General features: G+C 37.3%; 1 protein-coding gene across 4 annotated transcripts in view; it reads left to right on the top strand.

The window, feature by feature from the left end:
- Diaph2 (diaphanous related formin 2) overlaps window positions 1-19,519 on the top strand; it is a 748,266-nt gene extending 728,747 nt beyond the window's left edge. For all 4 annotated transcript variants that reach the window (XM_076562125.1, XM_076562124.1, XM_076562122.1 and 1 more), the window contains one exon: window positions 13,913-19,519. In XM_076562125.1, the coding sequence (XP_076418240.1) occupies window positions 13,913-13,977 (65 nt within the window). In that variant the 3' untranslated portion in view covers window positions 13,978-19,519. The remainder of the gene's footprint in view (window positions 1-13,912) is intronic.
- Window positions 19,520-21,711: the final 2,192 nt, after the last annotated feature.

Genomic DNA, 21,711 nt, shown 5'->3' with positions numbered 1-21,711 from the left:
GTGGTACATAAAACGTTATCAGTCATCTGGTCATAATCTCTTGTTTTTAATCACTACTGGCTTTCTTATAGATGCATACAGATTTTTCTGCTCAATACAATGTGTCCCCCTTGGACTATACATTTCCCCCTAGTCAATTCAGCCTTAGTCTTTTTCAGCCAATTACAATATTACCTACTCTTGAAATTCCTTCCAATCGTGCCTCTCTCCCTCAAGACTTTATCTATGTTCCTAAAGAGCAGACCCTAATCTTGGCCACTCTGTCTCTGGATTCTTTTTAGCATTGTATGCTAACCTAGCTGAGTGAAAACATCTTCAGGCAGAAGGTTGACTTTTCATTTTAATAACCAGATCCAATATGGCCTTTATCAGCCCAACTCCTTGAGAACAATGTAGCAGGGTAGACAAGAAGCCTTAACACATCTCTGTCAGACTAATTTTTAAACCAAAAGACTGCAAACACTACACTGTAGGTCCCAAAGAAGACACTGTCACATTTATTGCTCTATCATTGTAGCACATAGTCATTATTCAGAACGGATAATTAAAATAAATTCCATGCTTGTTTTTGTATAGCAAGAGTAATGCACAGCATAGAACAGAATGTGCTTACAAAAGCAAGCCCCGAACCCCCATACCTTCTCCAATGAATAGACTACTTGGGAAAGCAAATTAGAGGTCAGTAGGTTGCCTGGTAAAACTGTTCTACTAGGAGCGGGGAAAAATGGGTGACCATTTTTACTAGATGCATCATTCAAGCCAGGCTGGAATCTCTAGAAATAATCTCTTTCTACCCTTAGGGACAAATCTGTCCAAACAACTGGAATCCTAAAGCAGAGAAGTAATAGAAAGCAGTCTGGCAACATTTCTATACACACTGGATGACAATAAGAAGAATAAATATATAGTTATAAAAGATTTTCATTACTTCCCAAGGGCATAAAAATACCCTAGCCTGTGATGACTCGTGAAATAAATAAAAAGTCAGAACTTTGGCAAATTCTGATTTCCTGTCTGATCTTTATTAAGTCTTTGTTTTTATGGAATAATGTGGAAAAGATTTTTATAAACATCTGTTTGCAACCTTTCTCAATGTCCCATAAGTGGCTAAAAAGTGTCATAGTGCTGTAATTAGTCTGTCCAGACTTCAAAACGTATAAAATCTCCCACTGAAATCTTTGAAACTTGACTCTTGTAATGGCATGTATTAAAGACCCTAAGCTTTTATTCTATATCAGGTACCATCATGGTCCATTTCCATTATTTAGTCATTTTAACTATACTGTTAAGTAGATAGTTAATATTATTTATTATTTCCATGGTAGCAAAGAGGAATATAAATGAAGAAACAGCTATTAAGAGGCAGAACAAAGCCGAGTAGCAGTGGCTCATGCCTTTAATCCCAGCACTCGGGAGGCAGAGCAAGGAAGGTCTCTGTGAGTTCAAGGCCAGCCTGGTCTACAGAGCGAGACCCAGGACAGGCACCAAAACTACACAGAGAAAAAAAAAGGGCAGGACAAAGATAAGATATAAACCCATATGGCCATGCACTGAGAATTTGATCTATGTGCAATACTTAGCTGTGGATATCTATTATAAGTAGAGATGATTTCTCACTTGAGCTTTGTTAGTTGGTGTGTGTGTGTGTGTGTGTGTGTGTGTGTGTGTGTGTGTGTGTGTGTGTGTACTCACAGCTGAATGCATACACTTCGTATCTATTAAATACCAGTGTGGAGCAAGTATGAATGTATCTCATTTCAGCCTAATACACTATAGTATAAATATTATTATCTCCATTTAAAGATGCGGAAACTTCATTTATGTAAGTGTGAGAGAGGACACTTATTAGAAAATTGTGTCTTACAGTCTACACTAATAATTTCAAAGACTACTGCATATATCTTTTAGCTTTCCTTCTCCATTATCATATCAGCATAAAGAGTGTAAAAGAGAATAATGCTGTTTCTCCTCTGCATCTTCACCTAGACATTATGAGTATTCTAGTTTCTTCCTGTAGTTGTGATAAAACACTGATCAAAAACAACATAGGGGAGGGACTGGATAATTTCATTTTATAGGTTATAATCCATCACTAAGGGAAGTGTGCAGTAACTCTAGCAAAGCAAGAACTTGAAGCAGAAACCATGGAGGAATGCTCCTTAATGACATACTTCTCTGGCATGATCAGCTACGGTCCTTATATAGTCCGGGACTACCTGTCTAGGGATGGTACTCTCCACAGTGTGCTAGATCCTCCTCCATCAGAGATTGAGAAAATGCCCCACAGACATGCAAACAGTTGTGGAAGCAATTCCTCAACTAAGATTTTCTCTTCCCAGATATGTCAAGTTAATAACCAAAATTAGCCATCACAACAGGATGTCTTCGAAAAAATGGGCCAGGGTAATTTACCATCTATGGAAAGAGTCTTAACGATTTGAATTAGTCATTTCTTGTGGTATCTCATGTGATTTTATCAGTAAGATAAAGCTCTCTACAGATAATGTTATGGCATACCTCCCTATCTTTTAAGTCCTAACCAATCTTTGTGGAGACAGTCTTTTAAAGAAAGTCACTTTTTAAAACTTAAAATTTTACAAGTTAGAATCTAAGATATGTGATATATATATATATATATATATAATTGATAATTGTGTGACAACAAATTTGTGTAGCCTCTAAAATTTGTGTTTCCTATCACAAAGTATCCTGAAGCCCTTAAACAAAACAGGTACTGAAAGCTGTTTTCTGTCCTTTTATTTCCCTCTTCATTATAATATTTTAAGTAGTAACATAATCATCCAGGAGTTGACTCAGACATCTTTTTAAAATTTTTATTTAATATCTTTTTCATACAATGTATTTTGATCATATTCTTTTCCCTCCTCCAACTCCTCCCAGACCTTCCCTACCTCCCTCCCTACCCATCCATCTTCATGTTCTTTCTCTCTCCCAAAAAGAAAAAACAAAAACAGAAATCAAAATCAAAACAAACAACAAGAAGAAAAAAAATACCAAAACAAAACAAAGAGTGCACAAGAAAACGTGGGGTCCATTTTATACTGGCCAACTATTGCCAACCATGGACCTGCTCTGGAGTATGGTTAATAGACCCAGTGACACTCTACTGGAGAAAATTGATTTCCCTTTTCCCAACAAGAATCAGTTGCAAATACCTTCTCAGTTAGGGATGAGACTTTGTGCTACCTCCCCTTCTCAGTGCTAGGATTCTGCCCGGTTTGAACCTGTGCCAGTATTATGCATACTATCACAGTCCCTATGAGTCCACATGTGTACCAGTACTGTTGTGTCTGAGAAACACTGTTTCCCTGCAGTCCTCCACCACTACTGGCTCTTAAAATATCAACTCCTCTTCATCATAGATCCAGGAGCCTTGAGGGAAGGGGGTTGATAAAGACATCTCATTTAGGGCTGAGTGCTCCAAAGGCTCTCACTCTGCACGTTGTCAGGTTTCTCTTCTTTAAAAGTTAAAAACAATATGTGATTTGCACCAAAAGACAGAATTTAACATTCTATCTGGGTTTTACCCCTAATTTAACAAATTATTTATATTTAATATCAAAATATCATAGAGGAATAATATACAAAAGCTAAATCATTGTCTGGGCATGTAGCTCCATCCAAACCTAAATGAAAAATCATGATCCCACTATTTAGAGGTTATTGTTGATTTTATTGGTACATATCCTTTCAAAAACATTTCAGAATTAGAAATTGTATGTTTTCACTAATAAGAATGACATATTCCTTGGTAACTTGCCTTTCTCACTTTTAAATGTAGACTTCTTTCTCTATAGTATGTATGCACCTATATAATAATTTAGACTGGCTGCAGAGTATGCCACGCATCTTAGAGAGCATCTGTAAGAACAGCCTTTTGTGTTTTATCTTTTCTTGATCAGATGAGGACTGGTGTTGTTCCAGCAGACTTAAAATGATTTATTGAGACTTCTTGGGCAAAAAGTAGACTGTTAGTAGCCATCTTTATTCATTTAGTCTTGGCCTAATGCTCAGGCTGTACATGGGCTGCATTAGACACTAAAATTATAAAGGATTTTCTGACAGTTGTGAATATGAAATTGAGAAGCTGTGTGTTAACTCTCTTAATTGTTCATATTTAAAACAACTGCTGACTGGCTTCTACCGTAAGGGACAGTTTATATTTTAAAAACAATAGCACTGACAGCTGCTAAAGTGTCTGTAATATTAACCACACAGGTTGCCTTTGTCCACACAACTGGTTAAGTAATTAAGCACAGGCTAGCATGGGGATCATTACTGATGTGAACACCTGTTTATAGGCTCTTGCGTTGTAAACTGTAGGTTAAGCATCTCAAACTCATAGGCAGGGCTTTGTTACTGTGATATGGTCTTTGGGGAGATGGACATATTGTGTAGGAGGAAAGACTGGCATTTCTTCCTTAATACTGAAACCAGAGTATTTATTCCCCTCCACACCTCCCACACACAGACTACTTAAGCTGGAAAGTTGGGCTGAATACTATCAAACCTTCACCATCATCTAGAAATAGGGACTCCAAACCCAAAGGCTAGCCTGCACATGGTAAAAAACAATAAGACTAGATGTATAGCCTTACAGTGATTCTGAAACAAAAGCAGATGACAGGTGAGTGTATTCTAGGTCAACATATCAGCAACAAACCTCTGGCAGATCACAAACAACTGCCATGAAGAATGACAGAGGATTGTCCATCATATGATCAAAGTTAGAGAAATGGCTGATGGCAAGTACTCTTACTCACAAGCATCTATGCCACCTATGGAGTAGAAAGTCACACAGATGACAGGTGATAGTAATGAGTTGACCCTGGATCCCCAGTGCCATTTAGCAGCTAGTTTGTTCAGCACCAAACCAAATGGTTACTCAGTCTCTCACCCTGCCAAGCACTCTGGCCCAGGTCATTGTAATCTTCACCTTGATCATCCATTCTATTGTCACTCTCAAAACTGCCACGTAGGCTTCAACAACCTCTCTACATGACTTCAGAGAGCGCCTTTTCTGCTGATCTTCCCCACCATCCTAAGGTAGAATTACAGCCTTATGTGTAAATACTTGAAATTTGTTTTTAAGAAACAGAATTTAAATTAAAACGACATCCTTATAGAAATAACTACCATTGTCCTTACAGCTACAAATACAATGAGTTCCTTTCCTTTCATTATGTCATTTTATTCTTTTCCTTTCATTCCCTTTTTGTACCTCCCAGTAGAAAAACTTGCATAACTAAATGGTCCACAATATAAAGAACTAAAACTCACTTTTTTATTAATCAGAAATTGACAGCTATCTTTCTATTTCTTTTTGTTTAAATCTCACCTATCTTTTAAGTCCTAATGAGGGCAAAATTCTGCCTGACCTCTAACTCCTGCATTCTAAAGATATGATTTTTCTCTACTTGGAGCCTGAACTGCATTTAAAATGAAGTAGATGCTACAAGAAACAATTAATTTAATGTTATTGCTCCTGATACATTTATCCTTCCCACCCTAGTAATATATAAGGTTACCTGTTATGTACCAGGTGAATAGTTTATGCAGTAACAATTTGTAGCTAGATGGAAGGACAGAAAAAATCTTTCCTTGTATTCATGGCAAAAATATATGCCCTCTATGTAAGCAGCATAGCTGAAGGTGAATTCCAGGATCAGTGCCTGATTCATTGCTAGTGACTTTATTAACAGTTTTTAAGAAACTGCTGCATATAAGCCACTATGATGTACACCCTGAACAGCTCTGTTGCAGTTTTCATGATGTCCAGTATCCTACTTACTCTCCAGCATGAGTTTCACTTACAGAATTTCCTCTAAAACTTTTTCTAGTATGTTCTAATATTCTTACTTTGTTTGCTTTTTTCTGTATTTTCTAGATATGCAGATGTCCCCACTAGACTCGCATCCTCACAGAGAGAAAATTTGACTTAGTTCCTATTTGCATTCTCTAGTAAAGAAGTGAATATAATGCCTGACTAATGTACAAAGCCAAAGACATTAAAAAAAAATCTATTCACTAGCTGTGACATTGAATCCAAAGATAATCAATAACAAGGTCAGTGGCAGTTAAAATACTGAATAGTATGCTGATTTTCTTTTATCTGCACCACATTTTTCTAAGATCCTTTGAAATACCCAAGTTATCAATTATGTAAATGGTAGCCATTTTAAAATACCAGCAAGTTGAATATACATGTTATAAAAGCACCATGTTTGTGGAAGATGAAAGTAAATATCGCATAGATTCTACATTTGTAGTTTAATATAGATTAAGTTTTTAATACTTTAAAATAATATTATTGTACCATGTGATTTTACTTTTATCTTGCATTTCTATCTTCCCAAAGTTACTGTAATTGAGTTTGTTTGATAATGCTACAAGACTTGGTAGTTTGCAAAATATGAAGTTCATAATAAAGATAGAAAGTAGAGTTACTACCTGGCAGGGAGGATAAGAAGAAAGTGAAATATAGAAAGGTGATTTAATCTCAGTACTGCAGTTTTATAAAATATAATTTGTTTTTCCCCTAGCACAGCAGAGTTTCATGCTGATAACAAGCTCCTGAATTAATAAATCCATTGCAACTATTGAGACTTTTCCCTTAATAACATAACGAATGCTGAGCATTAAGAAAAGGGAAGACATTCTTTGTTCAGATGTTACCTCTAGCAGATCTATATCCCTAAACATAGAAAAACTACCAACATCATACCCTCAGCAATATCAATGTGAAAATAATTTGTGCATCTCAATTAGAATACTATATTTTCCACACAAAAGCATGCTGTTTCTCAGAACGCATTTGCTTATTTTCCAATTGGAAAGGCATTTAGGGGTCTATTTTGTTATCATTACATGTGCTTAACTCCAATTATAGTTAATGGGAGTTGTGTGTCTATAGTCACAGTAGCCTCTGAACTATTTTAACATTATTGCTTTCCATTACCATCATCGTTAAAATAACTTTCCACTCTTCTGCCAACCTGAACTACCACAGTAATCTAGGTTCGTGTTTTCTTTGCATGAAATGAAGAATATGGATTATACAATGTGGCCCGTTTCTAGCTTCAAAAGCACTGTAATATCATTGACATTAGAGTAGGTAGGGCTAGAGCTCTTTAATTGTTGAGCAGAGAGGTAATTGATTGGATCCTGCAAATGCATTTTTTGCATAGCATCCTATGTAGACAATTCCACTGGAATAAAGTAGGTCAACATAATGTGATAATTGATAACTGGTAGATGCCCAAAATTTGAAACATAGTACAAAATATGAGAACATGAGATTCACAAACTGGAAGCACTAGACTTTATCAATAGGTAACAGAAGTATACATTTAGTTGCAGTTACCCACACTTTTGACAGGGGTAAAACAACAAGACTTCTTTCTAGGTATAATTGATGATGCTTTTTTTGAGATTTCTGGACTCTACTCTATTTCCCAAAGAAAAGTGGCCAAGCTGTCAGAAAAACTTATCAGAAGACAGTGGGGGGAAAAGGCCTTGTTCAATTTTCAAGAAAATGAGAAGACTGGGAATTCCTAAAAAGTGGTTAGGGATGTATCATATGTCAATGGTAAAGCACTTACCTAGCACACATGAGGCTCTGTGTTCCATCCCCAACCTATACACAGATACACATAACACAGACACACACATGGACATCAGTACACTCGCAGTTTAACACTTAGATATCACTAGGAGAAACATAGGATCCGTTGGTTTTGTTTATTGAGTTGTTATTTTTGAGATGCTCTATCATTATAACATAATGTCTACTGCTGATCTGTGCCTCAGAAGTATTTTTGTGTATACGGTTTAAGGAATTAAACTCAGAGCCTTTCACGTGCTAGCCAAAGTGTTCTATCAATGAGCCACACCACCAGTCAAAGTGTATGTTTTAAATGAAAATATAAATGATGGAGGCTTAGCTCCAACACGCACTAAAATATATCACAAAGCTCACATCCATAATCCTAGCATTGAGGAGACAGAGGCCAAGGGATTATAATTCTAGGCCAACTTTGACTATATAGGAAGAACCTGTCTGCCAAATAATTATTACAATAACAATAATAATAAAGAAAAAGAAATGATTTTGATGCTCAAATAATGAAATGAGAAGGCATTTGTACAAAAATTCAGAATAATACTAATGCCAAAATAATAGAAAATCCAGTATTTTTTAAATATGTGATAAAAGGTATATAATAAATCTGTATAGTAATTGATGATTATTCAACAAATTGTGATGGACCAACCTATGTCCTTTGCAAAGAAAAAATAAAACAAGAAACAAAGTAGTGTGGAATTTTATCTGACATTGTGAAACAAAATAAATTGAAGATAATTTTAATAGTTAAATATGAATGAATTAAACTTTAGACCATGAAGAGTCATGACTTGATGACTTGATCAAATGTCTGGGTATTAAAGACATGGCTATTAGACAAATGTCTGTTAGAGAAAGTTGAGAATAAAAGAACATATCAAAATAAAAATGTTGATAGATTTAGTTATGTAAAAATAGTAAGAAGTAAAAAGAAAGAAGGAAAGAAATAAACCGTACAGTCATAGAAATCCACAACACAAAATAGGCAAACAACAAACTAAGGAAAATATTTCTAATACATATTTCAATCAGTTGCTATCTTAAGTATGTCATGTGCAAAATCAAACAACACAACAAACAGTCAAAGGACAAGGCCAGCATGCAAAGGAAAAATAAATGGAAGGTAATATATGGGAAGTTCCACCTCACTAATAGTTGAAAAAATGCAAAAGGAATGAATCATATGTCATTTTTCACTTTTTATATTAGCACATTTTAAAGGATTTTTACCCAAAGAGATAAGACAGGCAAATTCATGTACTGCCAATTGGATTTAAATTAATGTCACTATTCTCTAATACCATTTGGGGTTACTTCTGCATACGTTAGTAATGCCTCTTCTATACTTGGCATGCATATGGATGTAACTGTATGAATGGTCATCTCTCCACTGTTTCTATACTGTTATAGTAGCAAAATATTGGGATCAGCTTAAATATCCTTCAGAAGAGAAATGACTAGTAAAGTATGATGTATTTGTATAAAATAAAATGAATATATGGCCATTAAAATCATGTTTTTAGTACAGTCATTTAATATCAGAAGATTTCTAAAATTTAATAAAAGAAAAGGGTAAAATACCATATTGCACATCTAGTTTGGGCTCAAGATTTTTTTAAGACATTATTCTTTTTTTTTTTTTTTTTTTTTTGGTTTTTCGAGACAGAGTTTCTCTGTGTAGCTTTGCGCCTTTCCTGGGACTCACTTGGTAGCCCAGGCTGGCCTCGAACTCACAGAGATCCGCCTGGCTCTGCCTCCCGAGTGCTGGGATTAAAGGCGTGCGCCACCACCGCCCGGCAAGACATTATTCTTTAGAGGACAGCAGAGGCACATTACACTGTGGGAGGCACATTACACTAGTGGACATGGCCTTTTTTTATCATATTTCAGTCTCAACCTGACCATCTCCTGTACAGCCCTGGGCATACACTTTATATGTTATTGACTACACACCAACAGATTGTGTACTGCAGAACTGAGACTATAGTCTGATTTATGTCCTCTTAGTTGTAGGCTATGTCTAATCTGTCTTTAGTCTTTGGTCATTTTACTTGACATTTACAGTAACAACAAAATTATTGATGTAGGTTTAGGTATAAGTCTAAAACTTAATGACATTTGTGTATTTCCTACAATATGTGTTGTTTACATAGTCACTAAATACATGATTATATTAGTGGATTCTAGAACAGTACCTACCACAGTGTGTTTAATCCATGTACTACAGTACTCAACAAGGTTTAGAGGTGAATGCCACATGTACTTTTGCTTAGAGAAGGCATGGAGCTTCTTGCTTTTAGAACAACAAGGACAGCTTTGACATTAGTTTGAATTGAGTAGTCTGATAGAAGGCACAGAACCATATTAAAGCCAAGACATGGGCTTTAAGTTCTCCTTTGGTGAAAGATTTGGAAGATTTCCTGAAGGCCATCTGCCTCCACAGCATGCATCTTTGTAAAGGCATACCCTTCTCTTCAACACCACTCTTTAAAGATCTCAATCTCCATAGTAGCATCAGAATCTCCTCACCTACACAAAGAATTTATTTCAAAAACTTGTCTCTCACAAATAAGGAGAATAAGCTTGGGTTTGCTTACCAATGAACTTGATTCTGAGTAGGTCTTTTTTTTTTAATTAAGAAATTTTTTATTCATTTTACATACCAATCACAGATAACTCTCTTCCCTCCTCCCACCCCTCCAGCCTTCCCCCACTCACCCACCCTTCATTCCCTCCTACAGGAAGGTAAGACCTCCCATGGGGAGTCAGCAAAGCCTGATCTATTTGGTAGAGGCAGGTCAAAGCCCCTCCCCCTTGCCTCAAGGCTGCACAAGGTGCCCCACCATAGGTAGTGGGCTCCAAAAAGCCAGCTCATGAGCCAGGTATGGATCCTGATCCTACTTGGGGGGGGCATGCTCAACTATGTTCATAGCAGCATTATTCATAATAGCCAGAACCTGAAAATGCCACTCAACCAAAGAATGGATAAAGTAAATGTACATATACACAATGGAGTACTACTCAGCAGTTAAAAAAATAACATCATGAAATTTGCAGGCAAATGGATGGAACTAGAAAATATCATCCTGAGTGAGGTAACCCAGACTCAGAAGGACAAGCATGGTATGTACCCACTCATAAGTAGATACTAGAAGTAAAGCAAAGGATAACCAAATTACAACCCACAGCTCCAGAGAAGCTAGATAACAAGAAGGACCCAAAGAGGGACACATGGATCAACCTGGGAATGGGAAATAAGTGATATCTCAATGAGTAAACTGGGAATGAGGGGGGTCAATGGAGGGTAGGGGATGGAGGATGAGAACATAAGGGAATGGATGGTCGAGCTGGAACATGGACAGAGTGGGAACAATGAAAGAGAAAATCATGATAGAGGGATACATCATGGGAATAGGGAGAAACCAGGTGCTAGGGAAGTTCCCAGAAATCCACAAGGATGACCCCAGCTTAAACTGAGTAGGTCTTAACAAGCCCTCAAATCATATAGCACACCACCTATTTTCTCCACCTGTTTCCAAAAAGAACTGCCATCAATTTCATAATTACCCCAATTACTGTTACCTCTGACAGCAATAATATCTAACAGTTGTTCTTTTCTTATAAATGTGATGCTGACTTATGAGGTTCATTAGTATTGAATACCATAAATACAGAAGTTATGTTTCAAATAATCCATTCAGTGATACTTCAATCTCTTATTCAAAGATGAAGTCACTGTTGAGCATGAAAAATTGTCATTCTTAGATTATTAGCCATTATAATGTGAAGACAGATGGAAAATCTATGTATGCATATGAAAATACAGAAGTGTGTGTGTGTGTGTGTGTGTGTGTGAGAGAGAGAGAGAGAGAGAGAGAGAGAGTGTGTGTGTGTGTGTGTGTGTGTGTGTGTGTGTGTGTGTGTGTGTGCTTTATGAGATCCATTTAATTCCACTTATGGCTTGATCCATAGAACTTTATGGTACAAATATATGTTTTATGACAAAATTAGTTTTAACATAAATATAAAGAACTGGAAATTAATTTTTAAAAATTCAGGTCAGCAATTGTTGCCATTGTTTTTAATGGTTTTTTCTTCATAAACAAGATTGTAGGTTGACATTTCAAAAATATAAGTTGTGACCTTTACAGAATTGCTTCTTCATGCAATTATCTTATTAAGTTGGGAATCTGTTAGGCTCCTAAAGGGGAGAGATCAAAGGGATAAAAAAGGAAAAATCTAAGATAGTCCTCTTTCCTATCTGCTATAAAGCCAGGTTTGGGTCCTGAACCAATGCTTATGCCACTTCCTAAAAGCTTTAGTGTCCTTTAGTCAGTTTGCTTTGGCTCAAAAGCATTTTCTCACACCAAATGCCCCCAGTAAATTGCAAGTTGATGTGAACCCTCACATCCTATCGTATCATTTAATACTGTGAGGCTGGACTTTGGGAGGTGATCCACTAGGTATGGTTGTTATAGGGTGCCAGAGGCATTCCTGGAGGGGAGCATGAATACCTGTTGACTGCAGCTTGTAGGATCCCCAATGCACCAGCCTCTTTCACAGAGCTGGCACAACCCTGTGGGAATGCTGTCATCATTCTTGTTTCTGAGAACAACACTGAAGTTTTAATGCTCGCAATGCAACGGGAACCATTGGATTGTAGCTGAAGTTTTAAGTGTCTTCTAAGAAGTCCCAAACTAATCTGTATGCAAACCTGTGCCATCTAAGTAATAAGCCCTTTATCCAGAAATGTTATCTTCACATTTTTAGCTGAATTGTGATCCATATCACAAATTAAATAATGGATTTTTTAATGGTATCTTCAAAAGGATACCCAAATAATCCATCACTCAGATGTATCTCCAAGTACAGAAAGCCTCTTGCTTTCTCACCTTTCTGCAATATGATTACATTCTGAAGCATTGAGTATGCTTTAAGCTTCTGACTAGTTTGCTCAGTGCACTCACAAGGTGGTGATAATGAGGCCAAGGTCATGGGTGCAAGAAAGTTTTGCTGTGTATTGACCACAGACTACCGGGAATCAGTCAAGAGATGATAGCACAACCCAGAAAGACATCATGACAAAACCTCAGCACTTCTCAGTCCAGCCTCCCCATGGAGAGACAGGATATGCTAGTGGGCCATCATCATCTTAGGGAGGAAATGAATAGCAGCTTGGGAGGCTCCAACATCTACTTCTGAACAAAGCAGGCCTGACATTTAGGCATTAACTTTGCATTATAATCTCCCATCATACCATTGATTTGCTGTGTAACCTTCATCACTAAAACAGAGATAATAGCATGGAATGAAATGGGCTTACCTCCCGGGGATGTTGTGTGAATTAGCAAATTAACTAGTGTAAAGTGTTAGCATTTATGTAAGTGCTGGTGGTTGTCATTATTTCTAGGGACTGAGTCTCATTCTAAATAGAGAATCTAAGTATATTATGCTTTTGCCAGGAAGAGATTTTCACCCACATCAATTGCATTTAAGCTGAGCATAAAACAGAGGTGATAATAATATAGTAGTGATCATCACAATGCAGAGCTGTGAGCCTTTTCCCTATTAAAGCTAAAACTATTTTCAGCAACTTTCAATGCTTTTAAACTTTGCTTTCCAAGCTTTGTGCCAACAGTCATCTCTACAGTGATTATTCTTCCTGTGATGGGTAGGGGGAATGGGACCAAGAATAGTTCCCATTCATTATTCATTCCCATAATGACTATATAATGTATTGAATTTGTTTACATCATACAATCAGGCAAACTCAGTAGCTGCTTTGATTGCCATATATTGCAATCATTGTTAAAAATAAAAAAACTCTCCCCCCCCCCACTCTGCAAACACTGATGTCCTCTAGAGGTAGCCAGCATGCAAATAGAAAACTCATGGGGGATTGAAGAGATTTAAAAAAAAAAAGCTACTGTACATAGATCTTTTCAATTTAACATCTTTACCAGGGAATTTTGTTGTCACCTGCTTATTTCCAAGGGGGGCGATCTGTGCTTGGGAGAATTCTTCCATTTCTTTTATCACTTTGCCTCTGCTTACCAAGAAAAATCATTTCTTGCTGATTGCAGAACTCTTGAACTCAGCCTAGCAGCTGCAGTGTAAACGCCTCAGATCCGGGCTCTTTGCAGCTTATTTCCATATTCATTTGAAGTGATTTTTCAAGACTGTTTGAAAACCTCTCTCGACCTGACACTGTGAAATAGTCCGGATCTAAAGCTCACCGTGTGTTCCCTTCTTCTCTTTGTCCTACAGATAGCAGACAGGCCCCTCTGGAAAGATCACGCTCTCGCCACAATGGAGCCATGTCATCCAAGTGATTCCTGATGCCAGAGAGAGTGGAGACATTTAAGAAAACAAAATCATCCATCTTGAGAAGAACAAAATATACACTCAAGGGTTTGAGTGGAAATAAATGCATTTCCACAAAGGTCAAGCTGAGCTGGGTGAAGTAATGTGTATTTGTAGGAGTACTGCAAGTACGCTAATTCGAACCCAGCTGTCATGATTAGAAAACACTTGTTCCTCTGTAGTGTAAAGATGCACATTACTTGTCATTGTGTGTATATATGGTGACCTGACTGTGAAAATGAAAGTATTAAAAAAAAATAGAAGAATCCTAAGGCTTCTACAAACATTCCAGTCTGTCAAAGAATTTAAAACTGAAATTTCTAGGTCATGCCTACCTACCCCACCCCACCCCACTGCCCCCCTCAAAAATAAATAAATAAAAATAAAAAGGGAGAAAGGGGACTGGAAAGGAAGAATTTACAGTGTCTACTTCTAGCTCCTCTGATGTACATAGTGTAAAGTCTGAGAGAATGGGTGCATCAGTGATTGGGCACACTCTGAAAGAGAAGCCCCAGTCAAGGTATTTAGAACCAATCTCAAATGAAAGCTGATGGATTCATCTATTTGGCAGAAATTAGTTTTACCATTAATCTAGTATTTAAGCGTGATATCACAGGCACTTATCATTACTAAAAATAAACCAAAGTTTAACAGAATCAGCTAGATTTCAACTTTAAGAAGTATTTTCTAATTCTGCATAGATATCTGCCTTATAGAAATTCTTTATATAGCAATTTTTGAGAAAACCTCTACACATTCATGCATATGCTAGGGATGAGCCTGAAAATTCTATTGCCTTTATTGAGATTTGAGAGGTAAATATTGATTTCTGGTTCTTCACTCTAGTGCTTCTTTCTCCCTTCCCCCTGAGAGGTAGGGAATAGAACTGCAGAAGAGTCCAGAGGGAGGAAGTGATCTCTTTATGCAGGAGGCAGTGAAAAAGTTCGGAAAGGTCAATTGTTTTATCTCCCTTTCTGCCCCTTCTCCCATTCTACTTTGGTAGCTGAAGTAAAAGCAAATCTGTGCATGCACACGCATGTGTGTGTGTGTGTGTGTGTGTGTGTGTGTGTGTGTGTGTGTGTGTGTGTGTTTATATCTCTTACTGAAGTAATTCCATACCCCAGTCACAAAGTAAACCTCTGTCATCACCATACTTACTTACCTTATATTATTAACACATTTCAGTGATGCTGCCAAAACAACACTAGCAGATAAAGAAACTCAGCATTGTTTTAAATATGTGAGAGAACAGAAGTTATACTTAACTTGTCTATTCTCTTACAATGTGCACTTGTAATAATTGGTGTTACTTCTCTGGAGTGTAATTTCAAGACTAATCCATGCAGATGATTGTGATTGCTGTAAAAGGTTGCTTATATGTATATTTCTTCTGTAGAAAATTCTATTTCTATTTCTCAAAGCACATTATAGACATTCGGAGAAAAGAACAAATGACTGCCTTGGCAAGCAACCTTCTGAGATAATGTAAACAAGTGACCAGTAGCTCACAGAATCTTTATACAGATTTATGGGAATTGAAAATGTTGCCTTTCACTCTAGTGCATTTTTACTTGGGTATTATACTTCAAAATACTCTAAAGCTGCTATAAGTAGAGAAAGCAGAAGGTAATAATGTCTAAGTTTTTTCCATTTTTTCTTTAGTGAAAGTACACACATACACACTTAAGAACATACCACTGCCGGGTGATGGTGATACACACCTTTAATCCCAGCACTCGGGAGGCAGAGGCAGGCAGATCCCTGTGAGTTCGAGGCCAGCCTGGTCTACAGAGCAAGATCCAAGATCCAGGACAGGCACCAAAACTACACAGAGAAACCCTGTCTCGAAAAACAAAAAACAAAAAAAAAAAAAAACACAAAAAAGAACATACCACTTTCACACACTTTTTTAAACAATAACCACAAAATTTAATTTCTACTAATTGATGTAAATAACTACTGTATGCATTTTTGACTTTACAAAGTATTTTCTGAAATATTGTGGTATGGCTTAGTTGAGGTTTTGTGTTTTGGTTTTGTTTTTATAGTTTTTCAGGCTGTAGAAAATTGATCTTGAAATGTAAACTTTGACTGAAATTTAGGGCATTTGCCCTGCCATAATATCTTACTGGTCAAGGTTGAAATACTGATGTGTATCACCTTTTCCAGATGTGAACTTGCCTTATTTTCTAGTTTGTAAACAAGAATGAATGAAGTACTATTATTGATAAATTATATATTTGTATTTAAATGCATTCCACATGCTTTTCACAAATGTTAGAGAGCCTTTCAGGGGATACATAATTAGCTTATGTGACTTAAAATAATACTGTTCCAGCCACTTGCACTTTTCGTTTTAGGTTGAAAGGTATCCCCCCAAAAAAGTACATAGTACCATTTTTAAAATAAAACCAAATTAGGCTGAGTATTTTATTTATTTTTGTTTATTTCTGCCACAGATGAGAAATACCATTTCTACAACTTTTTCTCTAGAACATTACAGAAACAAGTTAGCCGGTTAGAATATTTTTTTTTTTTTTACTGTAATGCTTGACCATAAATCTGATGGTTTAAGACCATAGCAATGTATTCTACCATGGTCCTGGAGGCTAGAAGCTTGACATCTGAGCATCAGACCATTTATGCTACCTCCAGAGGCTACAGCAGAGGCCCCTTCTTTGCCTTGTTCATCTTCAGATGGCCAAAGGCATTGTGTGGCTTATAGCCACGTTTTTCTCTGTTCCTCTTCACATCACCTTCTTCTCTGTGTACCTGGTATCTCTCTGCCTCTCTTGTAAGCATGCTGATGGTGGCATTTAGAGACCACCATGTTAAAACTCCATGATAGCTATGTGATAGCTATATGACTCTTCTTCCAAACATGCTAACATCCTCATCCCACCTCTTTGTCGACTGACCCTCAAAATGTATGTTTGCCCCATAAGTAAAATACATTCACCCCATCCCAACATTCCCCAGACTCAAACCATTATAGTAACCCCTAAATCCAAAATTTTAATCCACGTCATTAGTTTCAAATCCAATAATCTAGATCATCTAATGAAGTATGAATGATATTTATGATATGTTCAATCCAGAAACAATATCCTTTCTCTACCTGGGACTCAGTGAGAAAACAAAAAAAAAAAAAGAGTTATTTTCTTCTAAAATATTACTGAGGCCTGGACTAATAACAAAGGGAAAGAACAGAAAGTAGAAAGGAGTCACCTGCCCCAACTGTTTGCAAAAGAACCAGCCAAACAGGTTATCCATAGGCGTGAAGGCATAGCAATGGCTGTCTGTCTCAGACCCTTTGGAACTGCAGCTCCTTTCTCTTGGATATGGGACTTGACCTCCACTCCAGGGCTCAGGTCTCTGCCTTTGTACCCACAGTTGGTTTTGCTATTGGGGTGCTCCTTTTTCTAATCTGAAAGTTACCAAATTTTTGCCAATGAGTAATTTTATTAACTTGTTTTCTGCCCATAGTGATCTATCTGGCAGCTGTCTCTCATTTCCTCCTCTCTGTCCCCTTCAAGCCAAGCCAGAAATATTATGATAATTACTGTATTCTCAGAAAAAAACATGGGACTTCCGTGTATGTCATGTGAAGGGGGACATCACAGTTCTTTCCTAGGTAGCTTCACCTGTGTGTGGCTTTCTCCGAACTAGTTGAATGAATCCAGGAGTGTGTGCCTGATCTATTCAGTGCTATCCTTTAAAAGCTGGCAGGCCACATCCTTCACCTTAGCTCCAAAGCACATCTTCATTCTAGCATCTTTAAGATTAACAAAATTTGCCAAGTCAAGTGCTGTTTCCTTATTGAAATAATGGCTCTTGTTCTTCAATTTGCCTCTTCTTTTTTTCCTTAACTTTTTCATTTCCTCCTATTTAGCTCTTTTTTTTTAATTAATACAAAAAGTAATGAGTTTCATCATGACATTTTCATTTGTATTTTGTTTTTCTGTTGCCCCTTCTCCCCACCTTCTATCCTCCTACCCTCACTTCCACCACTACCCCTGTTACCATCTCATCAATAACTCCTTTTCCCTTTCATGTCTTATAGGTTATCCTCTTCTCTCCTCCCTACTCACTTACGACTTCTGCCCCACCCCCAGCAAGAAGGAAGCAGCTAATACCTACAATACTTGGCTTGCCAAGCTCCTCAGCTAATAACCCAGCTTTATCACTTGCAAGATCAAGATTGGCTTTCCATAAAACTGTAGGAGACAATTCAAATAAGTTGTTGTTTTGGTTGTTTTCTTTTTTGCTGCTATATAACAACAGCTGCCTTTCTTCTGATTCCCAGTACAATATTCATTTCCTTTTGTGTCCTCACCAAAAATGCCTTTAACATCTACATTCCCATCAGTGGTTTGGCTCAGTCAATCTATAGTTTCTCTATTAAGTTTGTCATCAAAAATTGTTCCACCTTCCATTCATTATCCAATTCCAAAGCAACTTTACATCTTAGGTATTTGTCACAGCAATACCCCATGTCATACTAAAATTTCTGTTAGAGTCCTATGGTTACTGTAACAGATTCCCACAAACACAGTGGTATAAAAGAGTAGATTTCTGGTTCTGTTGTGTTTTTAAGGCCACAAATCCAAAACCAAGATATTGGCAGAACAGCACTACTCTGCACGATCTAGTAGAAAATCCACTCCTTGCCTCTTTTCATGTAATTTTTGTTACTCCATCTCTCTCTGCTCTGCCTTTTTGACATCTTCTCCTCTGTATATATAATCTACCTCTGCCTCTCTCTTGTAAAGATAGTTTTGATGAACCGTCCAGATTATCTATGATAATGTCCTTATTTTCAGAGCCTAAATTTAGTTACACCTCCCCATACCTGCTTAACCAAATACAGTAATATCCCAAATTCTGGTGATTAGCACATGAACAAACGTCTCTTTTTTTTTGGGGGGGGCATAATTCAACCACTACAGTAGTCATTGCATATAAACGTACTTTACACTTTTTAAAATGTATCCTTGGTGCTCAAGCCAGATTTAAGGTTGTCATTAAAAGCTACTGTCTGCACAAGCTACTGCATGCTTTGTTATTAAATTGACAAAAGGCTATTCTAAATTTTGGTTGATACTTCTGCCACTGTAACCAATTAGTTGAAAAAAATTCACAGATCTCAACTCTGCTCGAGTGTATCTCTTCTGCCCTTTTTATGGAGTCTTTGTTCAGATGTCTTCTATGATGCATAATGCAGGCACAAAACTACCTCTGATACAGAAGGGTTTTTACAAGCTTCCTTTAGATATTGTGAATCCCTCTGCTGAAGGGAGAGGTGAAAGCAAAGACTGTGTTAAATGGGTATTGAGGGAGATTGTGTCCATAGCAAGCCACCTTAAAGAAATAGTTCAAGTAACAGTGAAATTGTCAATTTGTGCTCTCATTTCGCCTCGGAATAAACACCTGTATCTGTGCTGGACCAATAATGACTTGCAATCTCTATATAATGCCAACTAATTCAATAAAGCTTAGATTTGCATTGAATGTTGTACTGACTATGATTCAGACTAAATATGAATGAAAAGGCATGGATAGTGAAGTGTCAAGAGGATGTGAAGACATTCTTAAACAGAGCTTCAAGAGTGTTTTTGGAAGAGCCAGGTCAAGTAGACATCTCGTGAACTGTCTTCAAAGACTTACATAGTTAAGATAAGGTTTTTCTTAGCATTCATGCACTCTGTTCATCAGAATAGTAGAGAAATGTTTATACAACTAAAAAGTAAGAAGGGCAATTTACATGTTCCACACAAACTGTTTCTGCAGAGATATTTGTGCATCATGTATAGTGCTAAAGCAAAAGGGCTTCGGATGCTCAGAGGGGCAATGAAGAATGGCAGGTTTTTATTCTCTGGAGAGCTTTCAAAAGAATCCCTCCTTGTGGGTGGTCTGTCTTCCAGATAAAGTACTGGACAATGTAATAAGCAGATCTATAAATGATAGAATCCCAGTTCTGACCTACCCATTGTGTCCTTTGGAATAGTTTGCTCCCCCAAGACCCAAATAAGGAGTCAAAAACCAGAGTATCCATAACAGGGGAATTTGAGCTTAAGGCCAGGAGTTGAAAAACAAATGGAAAGCTGGAAATTGATGAATATACCACACATGTAATGTGCTATATACTTTTGATTTATACCAAGAGAATGCGATAGCCAAAGATTCCATTTACACAGAGAATTGATTGAGATGTTTAGGATGCTGATAGACACAAGTAAAATATAGTTAGTATCCACTGGAGAAAAAAACTTGCAAATACATGAATTATACAAACCATGACTTGGTGCCAACTTCTTGGAGATTAGACAGAGTTTAGTCTTTAGCCATGATGACCTTATATCTTGGCTAATAGAGGTGCAGATAATATTTTCACCTGTACCTTGGTAAATTGAGGTCCAGTCAAAAATTTCACTTTTTTATGTTTATGTGCACAGCATACAAGCTATTTACTTATTAGATAAAATAATACTTAAATAAATTACTTAACCCATCAAAGTTTGCATTTTGCTAATGCTTCTTGAGTCTCTACAACTGGTATGGCTCTTCTAGTCAGTGTGTACCCACTCAAGGAAGCCACCTTTTGAGGACAGAGTTATGAGTTGAATATAGCTCATGCTTTCATGATCCCAGTCTGAGGGGGGAGAAACATAAACATAATTGGAGCAACAGGATACTTGTTGGGGCTGGAACATGGCCTCCTCATTCAATTATGTCTTTATCAGCTTTCTGTTTTTGATGGTTTCCTTCACTGCCTAAGCTTAGCTATCTTGGAACTCACTCTATAGACCAGGCTGGCCTCAAACACAGAGATCCACCAGCCTCTGCCTCCTAAGTGCTAGGATTAAAGTCATGCACCAGCATGCCTGGACCTAAACTGTTTTTAATTCCTTTTCACAAATTGGAAGCTTAGCTGGGTGGGGTCCTACCCTGAAGTCACCATTCCCTTTATTCCATTTCTTATTCCGTTTATCTCCTTGAACATAGGATTTAGATCCATTCCACTTCCTAGTGCCCCTTTTCTCTTTAATCTGTACATTTTGTATTTTTCTTTGCTCAGCTTGCTCCTCTTCATTATAGATATTTGTAAGCATGAACACTAGTAACCACATGACAGAGTCTACACTAGGGTGTTTTGAGATTTCCTTTGCCAATGCAATCCAAAACCTTCACTTTAACCTCAGGCAGACTTTTTGGACAAGGGCAAAAAATAAACTCATTCTTCACCAAAATATCACAAGAATGATCTCTTATTATGATCAACCCATGTGACTCTATTAAATGGATAACAGAATTTATTAAGATATAAATTGAGGAAATACATTCATGATTACAGAATGGAGCAGACAGTGGAAGTCTGATCTGCCCAGGAGCAAATCCACCTCACAGGCAGGAGCAGGGAGAAGGGTCATGTTACCCTTGTCCAACTCCTTATAAGAGGTCATGTACAACAGCAGGAAGAACTATCTCCTTTGGGCTGTATACCTCAAGGTCATGGACAGAGCAAATACCACTACACTCCCTAGGCAACATACTAAAATTCTCCTTTGAACCCTCTTGAACGAGGAAGCCACAGTTCAAATCACCCTTAGTATAACTGTCTTCCATGTTCTTACTAGTATGACCCATTAAGCCCCACTTAAAGTGTTTAACTGCTTTTCTAATCCAAATTCCCCATATCCACA

This window comes from Peromyscus maniculatus, chromosome X (assembly GCF_049852395.1).
Source record: "Peromyscus maniculatus bairdii isolate BWxNUB_F1_BW_parent chromosome X, HU_Pman_BW_mat_3.1, whole genome shotgun sequence".
Classification (NCBI taxonomy): domain Eukaryota; kingdom Metazoa; phylum Chordata; class Mammalia; order Rodentia; family Cricetidae; genus Peromyscus; species Peromyscus maniculatus.
This window is presented reverse-complemented; position numbering and strand designations above follow the sequence as displayed.